Genomic DNA, 12,344 nt, shown 5'->3' on the forward strand with positions numbered 1-12,344 from the left:
CTTATTGATTACACTTTCTGAAATGCAAAAGAAAACCTGAAACCTTGCTTGCTTTCTCCCCATTTTTAATGGACTACTTCACCTTCTAGTTCTGCATTATCATAAGGTGTATGTAGGACTGGAAGGACAACAGAAATAACTCTGGGGGAAAAATAGTAAAAGTGTAATTTTCCTTTTCCATAAAATGGATATAAAATACTTGTGCTTTTTTATTTCCTCTGAGCCCATTTCCAGTCCTTTTTTAACCCCACCCCCTCCGTGGGATCTGAACTATTTGACAGAGTTCCTTTATAAAGGAAAATCAGATCATATCCATGTTGCCTCTTGTCTCAAGTTGTAATTCACATCTTCTCATCCCATGTTTCTGTCAAAATTACCTATCAAAATTAAACCAAGAATATGTTCAAAAGCACTTTTTTTTCCTTGGTCGGACTTTTTTTTCCCCCCGAGTTTATTCCTTACCGCTCAGGTTTTGTATGTTAGGTGGAGAAGAGTCATCTTGTGTATGTCATTATCTATCACTGCTAGGAGGCAGAAGTGCAGTTCCCTCCCAGCCAGATCAGCTGCTGGATTTAACAAGCACATGTGAGTAACAAAGATTAACCAGAGGTATTTTCACCGATAAAAGCATTCTTTTACAGTAACTATAGTAACAATAGCAATATACAAAATGGAATCAAACCTTTGGACAATGCTATTTCAACAGGGGCCTTCAGAAAAAACACTTCCTATGTGAGGAAAGAGAAACTGCTAAATAATCCGTTCAGGAACAGCTACAATGCCTTATGGATACTTTATGAAAATATATTAGAATTAACTATAAATTGAGCAAACAGCAAAGAAACTTGATGAACTGACCATAACAAAACATTCAGTGATGAAAATCTCTACAGACTTCTAGCTTGCTGGCATTGGCAAGTAAGTAGTTTAGCTAAATAGAAAGAAATCAGAAGATACAGTTAGCAACTGCAAACGAATGATTATAAACCAGAGAGAAAATGTGAGCAAGAGCTCTGAAAATGGTGCTTGACAGTGACAACACAGACCAGACAGCTTTTATTTTAACCAACCGATTGTTAGGAACACACTATATATCAAAGTGAAGGACTTGAAACCTGCTATAGTCTGTGCAGATGTTCTCACTCAGAAAGCAGCTAGAGGGAACAGAAGATAAAAGGCGTCTGTCCAGCTTTGAAAAAGGTTTAAATTTTCAGTCTGTCTTGACAAGTAAATCTAGTTTTTGTGGTAGGCTCTGATTTTCACCCTGATAGGAAATTCAGCATCTACAAACCTGACCTAAAATGACAGACACCTGAAGGTGTACAAGCAAGCCCTTACCAAGGTGCTATAAAGTATCATAAAAATATTTTTTTTTTTTTAGTCTTAAGTGCTTTTATATCAAAGGAGGGGAACAAAGACCAGAAATTGGAAATGTCATAACTATTCTAACTCTGGAGCAGGTCATACGTGCTTGCAGTCAGTGTGCAACACTTGGAATGCAAGGCTAAGATCTGAGAAGCGATTTAGGAATCTCTGCTGTAGAAAAGATTTTTTTTATTATATGAAGCAAGACAGGATTACTGAGCTCAGAAGGGTTATTTGTGAATAACTTCCAGCTAAAGTGATTAAGGGCTCCAGCCACTAGCCAAAAAAAAAAGAGCATCAAAAACATCCTGCTTGTCATTGCTCCTGGCTCTTTGTTCAATGAGCAAGAGGTGAGCATTTGACTTCTGTGTTGGTTTTGGTCCTTTGCCCTTGGGGATACTTTTAACAATGCATAATACTTGAAAGAATTCCAAAATGTGTGTGGGTTTTTTTTTTTCTTTTCTTTGAACTATCAGGTTAAAGATAAATAAAATAAATAAAGGAGTATTTTGATGTCTAGAAAATATTTGTGATAACAAATAGACATAGCGCTTCCTAACACTCAAGAGACTTACAACGTGCTTTTTACAAGCACACCACAGTTCTTGTTATCAAGACCCCCACCCAATATTTTCTTTTTAATGGAAGGTAAAGCACTCCATCCACTTTTAAAAAAAATCATCTCCTTAAGAAATGTGAGTATCTTCAGCAGAATCTTTGGTATTTGTGTTTGGTTTGAAGTTTTGGGTTTTTTTAATTTTAAGCTGCTATCATATCTGCCAGAAAAGGCAAGAGCTAAGAAACATACTGAAGAGGTAAATATTGTGATGGATCTAAATTGCTAAAAGGTTCCTCTGGCAATCTCAGATTTGCCCAGAGGAAATTTGGGCTCCTGTACAGATGAGCTGCTCTCATAGAATTCTGTAGTATGAGATGAACAAAGACAGACTACCACAAAGTCATAGGCCACCAACTTGAATCTGACTTCAAAACATCTCAAATCCTAACAGGAAGAGGTTTGGATAAGCACGTGGTAGCATGTCTGTTCCTGAGTTTATTTGCAAAAGTATTCCGAGTTCCTTGAAGTTCTCCATGTACTGCAGGTATCATGCCCATTTATATAAATATATAAAAAATTACCGATAAACCATGTGAAAGTGATGACAACATGAATAATTAAGGCTAGATCACATCACTGTCACAGTGGGGTGGCTGCAACATCGTGGGCAGCCAAAGAGGTTAGAAACTATTACTTCAGTACGTACCATGCGAATTCCAGAAGCAATGAGGAATCTACAGTGAAGTGCAGAGCGTGTTGATAGCACTTTATTAACTGTGGATGCCTAAGCACATGCCAAAAGTTCACAGGCCTTATTAGACGATTACATTCATTTTCCTTTCCCTCCCCCTTCTTTTTTTCTGTTTAAATGCATGTTTTGAGGGAAAAGACGCTCTCAGCATTCATAGTTAAGAAAAATAGTACACATTAATTTTGTACTCAAAGTATCGGCCTTTTCTTCAGGGTTGTCAATAACATTTCTTTTCAGAATAAATGCAGCTCATAACAATAACATGCTTCCTCAAAACGTATCACTTGCAGCATCAAGGAACCCTGAGATCAAACAAAAACTGTAAGTTAATTATGTCTTTTGAGCCTAGAATCAAAAAGTCATCTGATAGCAACTTTCAGAAGAGAGATCTGAAAAGTGAAGGGTTTCTAGGTTTTTTTAATACGTTTTTTAATGCTCAACATTAAGCAGAGGATACATGTTTATTCCACTCCTTTAACGTGAATATTTTATTCAGCAAAAACAAGAGGTCTGACATATCTCTTAATACTAAGGTGATTTTAACCCCAAAGAGAAACATCCAGCAATGTTATCCTGACTTACGCAAGAGAGTTGCTATGGCTGTTCTATGTATTTAGCATGGTTCACTTTCCCCTTCTAAAATGAAACTATGTTGCAAGACTAGAGCTAGTTCATTAGGAAATACCTTTGAATTACATTGAATGTAACTGGTTTGTTAAGGTGTGTCACTAAAAAAAAAAAGTGTGTAAAAAGAATGCCTATGAATATTGGTGGCTGACGTGATTAAGCTAGCCTAGAGCTCAGATACCAAATTTCCAAGGCCAAACTAAGGCATTTAGCCCTTTTATTCTCACACAGGTTTTAAATGTTTGGTATTCAGTAAACACACATCTCTGAAATTGCCACTCACTGCCTGACTTTATATAGTCAGAAACATGATCTCTTCAAGTAGAAGCACCAAAACTAGCTCTCATGTTGAGCACAAAGACAAAAGATCATTTTAAAAAAGATTTTTATTTCTGTTTTTAAATAGCTCAATAAAACCCATCAATTGGTATTCAGAGTTCAATTGTAAACAGTTACAATACATTACCACTGTGTATTGATTTTGTACATTAACCTCTTTGCAGTGACAATCCATAAGACAAGTCAAAGTCAGCATATTTATAAACTGAAATGCACTGTACTAAGAAAAAATGATGCCGTAACTGAAAATATTTAAAAGACTGATGTTTAACTCCCTCCTGTGGTGTAAGCGAGCAGCATCACAATGAACAGCTTCTGGAAGCTTAGATAGCACTCTATATTATTCAAAAGTCTGTATTCACCTCATTAGGACAACAGGTTTCAAGTTTACTATGGAAACTCCTCTCAAGTTAAAAAGTGTTACAATAAATTTCTAAAAGACATACAAAGTTGTAAACATCTTTCCCTGGAACAAACAAAAATCGTTTGTACCAGCCTTCTCCATCTCCCACATTGCAATAAAAAAAAGAATTAGGGCCAAAGACCAAGGCCATAGACTAAAATTGTTGTGCATGGATAACATCACAGTTTACAGGAAGTATTAAGTGTCAGCATTTAAAATTAGTGTTAGTCACCAGCAGGTAGCAGAACCCATTTTCAAGAAAGTTCATGGAACACTCAACTTCAAGTGACGGATCAGGCACTAAGCATTAGATTTACCTACTTTTAAGAACAAAAGCTTAAATTACATCTAGGTATTTTTGTATTTGATAATAGGCAAAATTGACTACAAACAGAAAATTAAAGACCACTGATACTTTTACAAGTTTGGCTTTTAACCATTTTTGCCATCAGGTTTATACAGATCTTCCACAAAGAAAGAAGAAAAGAGATTTGCAAAACAGACTATAAATATATTGAGATCACAGAAATAAACTGGATCTTTTCAAGGCAGATTTTCTTTCTGGAAGTCCCTCAGGCCATTTTCTAAAATGTTTTAGCTTTTAAATTTATCTCATCATTAACAATGAAATAACCATCTACTGGGTCTGAATCTTGTATCACCAATTCCAAAAAGACTAAAATAATTGAGATTTTGGAATGCAATACAGGATTAATTTCAAAGTACACACCAATAGGATTTACTTAGCGCAGGGTGGTAAAGGATAGCATTATTCTAGCACTTCCATATTATTCTTGTTTTCACACCATCACCAGATTGATATCTATGTCCTTGTATTTAAGTATGTGAGCTGATCATAAATATTAGTATTTTCACAGGCAACAAGTTGTTTATTTGAAAGTTCTATCCAATGCAGCTCTTCCTTGAGGATTAGAGGCTTTGTAGTCTGAGATATCAAAAGGGGATTCATCACAAATATTTTAAAAATCCTAAAAAATTTTTTTTCCCCAGTTATTGGCTGTGCATCACAGAAAGAAGTATCAGAACACATTTCATTCTATGCACTCTTAGGAAAAAAGTTTTGAAATATTAAGAGTACATGCATGTGAATTTTTCAGAAAGTTATACTAATGACTTAAAAACATGAAGAGTATTGAAGCTAGTCTAACAGTTTAAGTCTTGACCTCAATGTATTTGATAAGCCCCAAATTCTAGCTGCAATTCTCAGCTGACAGAGGTACTACAAATTTGAATTAAATATTAGATTGTAGTCAAAGCAGCTATTTTGAAGGGAAAAAGCAGAAATATGTCACATTGACTACCTATTGCTCTGTCAGATATAGCACTTGTCAAACACCCTAATGACAGGCTGTGGATGCTTACATCTCTACATGGTTTCTGTCAATTTGTTATGCATAATTAATTACAGGGGAGTGTTTCTGAAATGGAACAGAATATCAGTGCTTATGCTGAGAAATTATGGTGGGGGGAAGAGAAGAAAAATATAGGTAAGACCAGGCCATAAAAACAAAAGGAACAACTTGACAATAAGATGATATATTAGGAGAGTATGTACAGGCTTGCTTCTTCCAAAAATTAAAAGTGTGTGTACCTACAAGGAGGGGCAAGAGAGGAGAAAAGGAGAAAGAAAGCAAACTTTGGCAGGGTTTAAGAAAGTGCAGTCTTTACAGTGTTCCCCCCCCCAAAAAAACCAAACCTCAAAAACACCAAAAAACCCTCCAAACAACAAAACACTAAACCCCAAACAAAAAAAACACCCCTCCCCAAAGAAAACAACCACAAAAACCACCCCAACCTAACACTGAAAAAGCAAAAGGCTAAAAAATGTCTACAGATAAAACTGTCTGATGGTGCACAATGATGCACACAGATGATTTCTAAAATTGCACTAGCTAATATCACACTGAGAAGTACACCACCACCACCTCTACTGCATTTTGCATTGTAATGTCAGAAAGTAAATATGCATTTGCATAAGCATTCCAACATCATACTGTGATAAAACACTTTTTACCTACATGCAGAACTCTGTATGCATACATTTAAAAGTATATTTTCTTTTTCAAATCAGTACATGATATAGTAAATTTCCACTCAAGTGTACATTTATGGGAAACTACTAGACAATTCTCTAAATATTGATTATTTTCTTATTTAATTTGTTTTCTAATGGCAGAAATAGAACTCTTTGCTATGTAGTGCAGGAAGGATCTGGACACTGATCAATGAAGTTTTAGAAAGCATGAGTTGTTTAGTAGAACCCTGACATTTTGCTTACAAATACCTCTTTCCAACACCAACAGAATAGCAAGATGAGAGAGGAACTGGAAATAAGAAGGCAATTCCCGGTTCAGTATAAAGGTCCCTTACCCCTACTAAAAATGTTATTCTTCTGTACTATAATAATCATCTGCCTCAGCCCTAACAGCATATTTACTCAGAAAAGCAGTTTCCACATCTGACTTATTGAAGCCACAAAACTCCCTACAAACTGGTTCTTAGCTAAGACACCTTCCATCTTTTGAGATGAGTTAACAACAAAACATTTGTAGGAAGAGAACAGCGGCCTAAACCATACAGTGTCTGATTTATATATAGTTTCAAAGGATTGCCATCCTGGTTCACTGTTCTCCCCCAGACAGTAAAAGCCATTTGAGCGTTGTCACTGCCAGTCAAACAGTTCTATTAGTGCAAGAACAACGCTTTCAATTTATGGCCTCCCCAAGCTTAAAGTGCAGTATATTAGGTGAGATTTTAACATACCAAACTATCCTTTATTTGAATTTCAGAAGGAATGTTCAAGTTAGAAAGTTACCATTTAGGTTTTAAGCAATAAAATCCAAGGCAAAGTACATAAACTATCTTAAAATGGAATAAATCCATTCACTTAAGACATATTCTTTATATTTTATGTTCAATATACATGTAATACACAAAAAAAAAATCATCATTTTGCTTAGCTGTATTGTATCTGTATTTAAAGTGATCCTGTAATAAGTGATTAAAGGCCACTTACTCAAAGCAAATTTTGCTTAAAACAGGACTGTATTAGCTGGACTGTGATACATAACATGATTCAACATTCCAAGATCCCCTCCGACATAGGCTTGTCATCAATAAAGAAACAACCCTTGGCACCCCACTATACACACATTCAAATTCTAATTTCTCTCATGTTTCATTCCCCCCTCCTTTCCCCCCCCCCCTTTAAAATCACCACAAATAAGAAGTGTGTTAAAAAGTGGATTAATGCTTTTATGCCTTTAGCTACTCCTCTTGCCTATTAACCTCACAACATCATCTATAAGTTTTTGTTGTATATAGCCATGGTTCCCTAAATATGTGGTTCCCAAATGATGTACAGCAGAGTAGAGAATCTTCCAGGCCCAACCGTTCAGCTGAACAGGCAAGGTCTCAAGTAACAACTACAGGTACAACTGTGCCAATCGATTCTTTATATAGGAAGTTCAAGCACTCAGTTGTAGATGCAGGATTGTGTTTATGTGCAACTTAAAAAAAAAAATCTCACCATACAGGAAAAGAGTATTTCTTTACCTATACAGCTAGTTATAGAGATTAAGATGCAGTTGCACAATGTTTTCTTTAGCAATCAAGCCAGCTTAAACAGGCTCCAACCCCTCCCCACCTTCATTCCTCTGCCTTCAGCTCTGCCAAGTAGTTTTTTTGGGTCAAGCTGTATGCAGACAACAGCTTAACACCGTAACTCAAATAAGCCAAAGACTTTTGGAGAAGTGTCTTTGTTTCTGGCATTTTGGGGGTTCAGATCCATATCGCTTCAGCAATCTTGATTCACAAACACTCGTGTTAATACCACTGCGAGGGTAATAAATTGCAGTAGTGGAGCTGGGAGTGAATAGTATGAATGGCTTGACTAAGAGGAAACTGTTGCTGTCAAAATAATTACTTACAGTATGTAATCCATTATTATTTTGAGGTTTTTGGTAATTGTGACAGATAGTCATGTGGTCAAAAGTCTAGAAGTTAAACAATTAATAAAAGTACACACCAGGGAAAAAGTTATTTTCTAAATTAAAGTAAATGGCTTTTTGTCTCTTCTAACATCCAGAAGAAATAGCCAATCAATGGGGATAATAAAAACACAACATATCATTTAACATAAAAAGTAGTATATCTTACTTTCTCCACTCAGATAAAGTTAGGATTCCAACGTTTCTCCCCATAACACTGATATCCAGCATCTCATCTTCATCATCAAGGACTTCTCTACACATGTGCCAACACCCAAATAAACACCACATTAGAAACTCTACTGGCTTTCCAGGTGACTTCAGTTCAAACTAAATGCAACATCACTTATTCTCTTTCTAAAATGAAGCTAGCTAGCAAAAAGGATACTTGGTGTGCGAATCACTGGCATGACTTTACTCTGCATTAAGTCCTGACTTTTAACTCAGAGTGAAGGGTGAGCTCAAAACGCATCCTAACTCCTGTATCAATACCTCCCTCTTTGGGTAAGCCCCTAGAGCACATTAAGCCCACCTACACCAACTCCCTTGGTGAGAATTTGGACACCAAGTTCAAGCTTTGACCTACTGCACAATGAGTTTCTCCATCTAAGTGCCCACGGGAGCCTATTCCCGCAAATTCTGATTCACAAGCAGCTCTATTGATTCCAATATTCTTGCTCCGTTCTTTGCCAAACCTTGTTGTCAGAAGTCTGTCCCAAATCCAAAGTCAACAGGCCCAGAAATAATTACTATACTTCAGTGATAATCACTTTTTCAAGGAAAGAAAACACTTTTTTAGAAAATTGTTTATAGTGTCTATTGTAACGCAATAAAGCTCATGAGATAGTTTAAATTAGAGCAGTACCATCCTTGAAAATGAACACTGCTGAGAATTATGCTGTATTGAAGACCACCCTCCCCCAACAGCTTTCCAATTCAAAGTGTTTTAAGGACTGATATGTTAGTTACTGTTGGATTCAGAGCAAGAATTCAATTCTGCAAGAAACAGTTTCATTGGAAATGGTTGTAAAGAGTAGCCAGAACACTCCACTAATACAAACCCTAAAGAAAACAAAGGATCTGTGCTAAACAATCAAATTGGGTTCTAGTCTAGTGTTAATGGCAGACCTGCAGAAGTCCCAAAGGGTTTTGAGATTAAGAAGTTCTTTCCACTCGGATGCAGATATTCCATACAAAAAAAGTCCCTATTCTTCCAACAGCCAGTTTTACCAGCAGTTACACAAGTACAATTTTTGCTTTAGCTGTCTACTTCTCACTAAAACCCAAACTGTAACCTTGTCTCTGTTATTTAGTCAATTAAGCTCCTATTAACGTTAAAAATAGTAATTATTAAAATCTTAGCACTTTTTTTACCTTCACTACTGCATACCAGAGACCTGCTAGTGCAAAAGCTAGCACAGAAATTACTAGCTGTATGATGTGAAAATTATGAGTCACATACTGTATATTTGAAAGTATTTGCTTGTATCCAACTGTTTGCTCTGAAGATACAAGGTTTAAGTAACAAAGAACAAAACATGGTTTCTGGTTGTTTAAGAGTCCCATAGCATATTCATTCAGTGAGGCAACTGGAATAGAATAGAGATCAGGAAGTCCATCAAGCTCCAATTCTTTAAGAAATGCAAGCTGCAATTCATTCTCTTTGGTGCTGCTCATTTCTAATTCCAGAAACTGCAGGTTTTTATTATACTGCAAATTTCCCAGCCAGAAGTGTGCAAAATTTACAAAGTCGTCTCCTGGACAGCATGAGCTAAAGTCTCCAGCAAAACTACAAGCTTTCTCCAGCCAGCCCATTACTGAAATACTATTAATGCAGTGAGAAACCCTATCAAGACTGTCTTTCCCAGAAGAAAAATGCAAATGAAATGAATCCTTCCAAGGAGCAGCTGCACTTGAGTTCCTCCCTGCTGATTCACTCAAACTCAGAGGCATTTCCTTGCCAATAGAAGGCAGAGGTATAGTATTAAAGAGAGAACAATTCCTGGTGTTAAAATAAAATAATTCTTGTAAACTGCTACTACGATGATGAGAACTGTTCAACACGGAATGTATGTTTGTCAGGTGAGCTGCTGCCTTGTGATGATCTGGGCCACTGTCACACACTTGTTTCTGGTTTAAATCTTTCTTCATAGTCCTAGAGAAGACGAGCATAGCTTTGCTGTTTTACAACAGGCTGAATTTGAAGAGGAGTGTGACTGTATCCAGTTGCAGCATACAGCGCAAGCAGCATACCAAGTCATAAGTCAGTGGATCTCAATATGGACCTAAAGAGAAAGAACGCAGAAAGTTATTACACTAATATCCCAGTTTCTTGGTGCCAAAAAAAATCTTTAACATAAAGAAAAAGAATAACCCAACTGCAGAAAGTAACAGCAGTCCAAACAGGCAAGTCTCCCTGCAGGCTGCTTGGGCACATCCAAAGGGGTAGGAAGTATACCCAAATATGAACTTTCTTCTGTAGTTTCAGTTTAATCTGCTACAAACTCTCTTTTGGTAAAGGGCATCAAAGTGAGTCAGCAAATGAGCAGCTAGAGAGATTCGCTGCGTAACAGTACCATTTTCCTTAACCAACAGAAATGCAGACTGTAACTGATTAGAGGCTTAACATTAAAGGCAAATATTAAAGTAATCTTGCTGTAAACAGAAGTGCATGCTGAAATCAGGCACACAGCACTGGAAATCAACAATGTACCATGCACAGCTTCCCGGGGGGAACTGGTCAGACTGGCTGCACCAGCATAGTTAGAGGGTATTAGTTATATTGTAGTCAAATGACAAGCTGATGTTGTTACAAGAGAACTACTATGTACCAACACAGATAACAAGCAAAGGCAAGGCATTTTTAGCCACCAAGGTTACTAAGCTATATGCACAACTCCTGCCAGCGTGGCTCGATTTCAAGCTTCAGAACTGCAGGACGAGTCCCAAAAATAAAAATATGAGACGCCACATTTTGACCTCTTCCCCATTTCAACTTACCTTCACAAGTCACAAACTGCAACCAGACTTGTCTTTCAGCACTTGGCCACTAGCCAGATGTCAAAACTTTCATTACAGCTATGTTTATGAGGAGAAAGAAAGTGTACAGTCTTTGGCTAGAGCAGATGTTTGTTGTCATAGTCCATAGCCTGCTTCTGTTGCCAGTTAAGTTAAAAGTAAAGCTGTCATTTCATCACAAAACCAATGAAACTTCAACCCTACAAAGAGTGAGAGCTTCTAATGTCTTTAGGTCAAAGCTGGTCTAGGGAGTTCCACGTTTTGTGGAAACAGGCTCAAGACAGGAAGAGATGCAAATTAAATTTGAACTATCATTTTCATGCAACGACATTATTATTTAAAACTACCTCTACATTTGCCCTGCTACAATTGTTCTTGACTTTAAAAAAAAAAAAAACAAAAACAAACTGATGGAGGAAATTATTTTATTAGCTCCTTACAGGGTGTCAGAAATGTACTATCAAAATGCACATATGCACAATTTATTGTCTGTCTTTAAGTTAACTACAGCTTCGTAACACGAATAAACTTGAGACAAGGAAGCGGCGCGTTTGCTGCTAACGTGCAGAGCAAGGGGTGTAACGGGGTACTCGCACCTCAACACAGGCAAGCCTCCAGGGCCGACCGCATCCGTGCAGAGTCCAAGCGACATTTCCCGTGGTGACACAAGGGAGCGCAACGGCCTCGCCCCCACCCAGCCCAGGGCAGGGGACACGTCCGACGGCGCTTACCGTTAGTCAGGGGAAGCCACAGCGGCTGCCCAGCCGCCGCCGCCGCCTGCGGGAACGGGCGGGCCCCCCCGCGCCCAGCAGCGGCACCACCGGGCTGAAACCCGGGGCACGAGCCCTCCCTCGAGCCCCGCCAGCGCCCCGTGCCGCCGCCGCCGCCCACCTGCAGCCGCACGTTGAGCATCATGGAGGCGACGATGTAGAGGTAGGGGAAGTTGATGCGGAGCTTCCAGGCCAGGTCGAAGAAGATGAGGAGGGTCCTGGTCAGCCCCTTGCAGAACACCCCGTAGGACCTGGCCGCGGCCGACTGGGAGAGCCTGGCAGCCAGGGCGGACAGAACCGCCGCCATATACCCCCGCCCGCGGCCGCGCCGCGCCGCCCGGGCCCCGCAGCCGCCCCCTCCCCGCGCCCGGCGGTGGGTGTCGCCAGCGGGGAGGAGCCCTCCGCCGGCGACGTGCGGCCGTGCGTCACCCTGACGCCGTACGTCGGAGCGGCCCGCGCTGTGCTACCGCAGCGCGCTGATACGCGAAACCCCCTCGCTCGC

At 38.9% G+C, this 12,344-nt stretch overlaps 1 protein-coding gene across 2 annotated transcripts; it reads right to left on the reverse strand.

Annotated features, from left to right (window-relative positions):
* Positions 1-57: 57 nt before the first annotated feature.
* Positions 58-12,344, reverse strand: SMIM10L3 (small integral membrane protein 10 like 3). 2 transcript variants are annotated; one of them, XM_075515579.1, is made up of 2 exons: positions 11,964-12,344; positions 58-566 (listed from the first exon to the last, which is right to left on the reverse strand). In XM_075515579.1, the coding sequence occupies exons 1-2, from the start codon at positions 12,147-12,149 to the stop codon at positions 525-527; spliced, it is 228 nt and encodes a 75-aa protein (XP_075371694.1). In that variant the 5' UTR covers positions 12,150-12,344; the 3' UTR covers positions 58-524. The 2 variants fall into 2 exon arrangements, with proteins under 2 accessions (XP_075371694.1, XP_075371695.1); XM_075515580.1 differs by lacking the exon at positions 58-566 and adding an exon at positions 7,265-10,339.

The sequence above is a fragment of the Mycteria americana genome, chromosome 12, assembly GCF_035582795.1.
Source record: "Mycteria americana isolate JAX WOST 10 ecotype Jacksonville Zoo and Gardens chromosome 12, USCA_MyAme_1.0, whole genome shotgun sequence".
NCBI lineage: Eukaryota > Metazoa > Chordata > Aves > Ciconiiformes > Ciconiidae > Mycteria > Mycteria americana.

Bases quoted from the DNA above. Each gene is read 5' to 3' on its own strand.
- SMIM10L3 (XM_075515579.1), bottom strand. From the start codon at position 12,149: ATGGCGGCGGTTCTGTCCGCCCTGGCTGCCAGGCTCTCCCAGTCGGCC. The intron at 567-11,963 runs GTGGGCGGCGGC...TGTTAAATCCAG, and splicing joins TGCTCAACGTGCGGCTGCAG to CAGCTGATCTGGCTGGGAGG.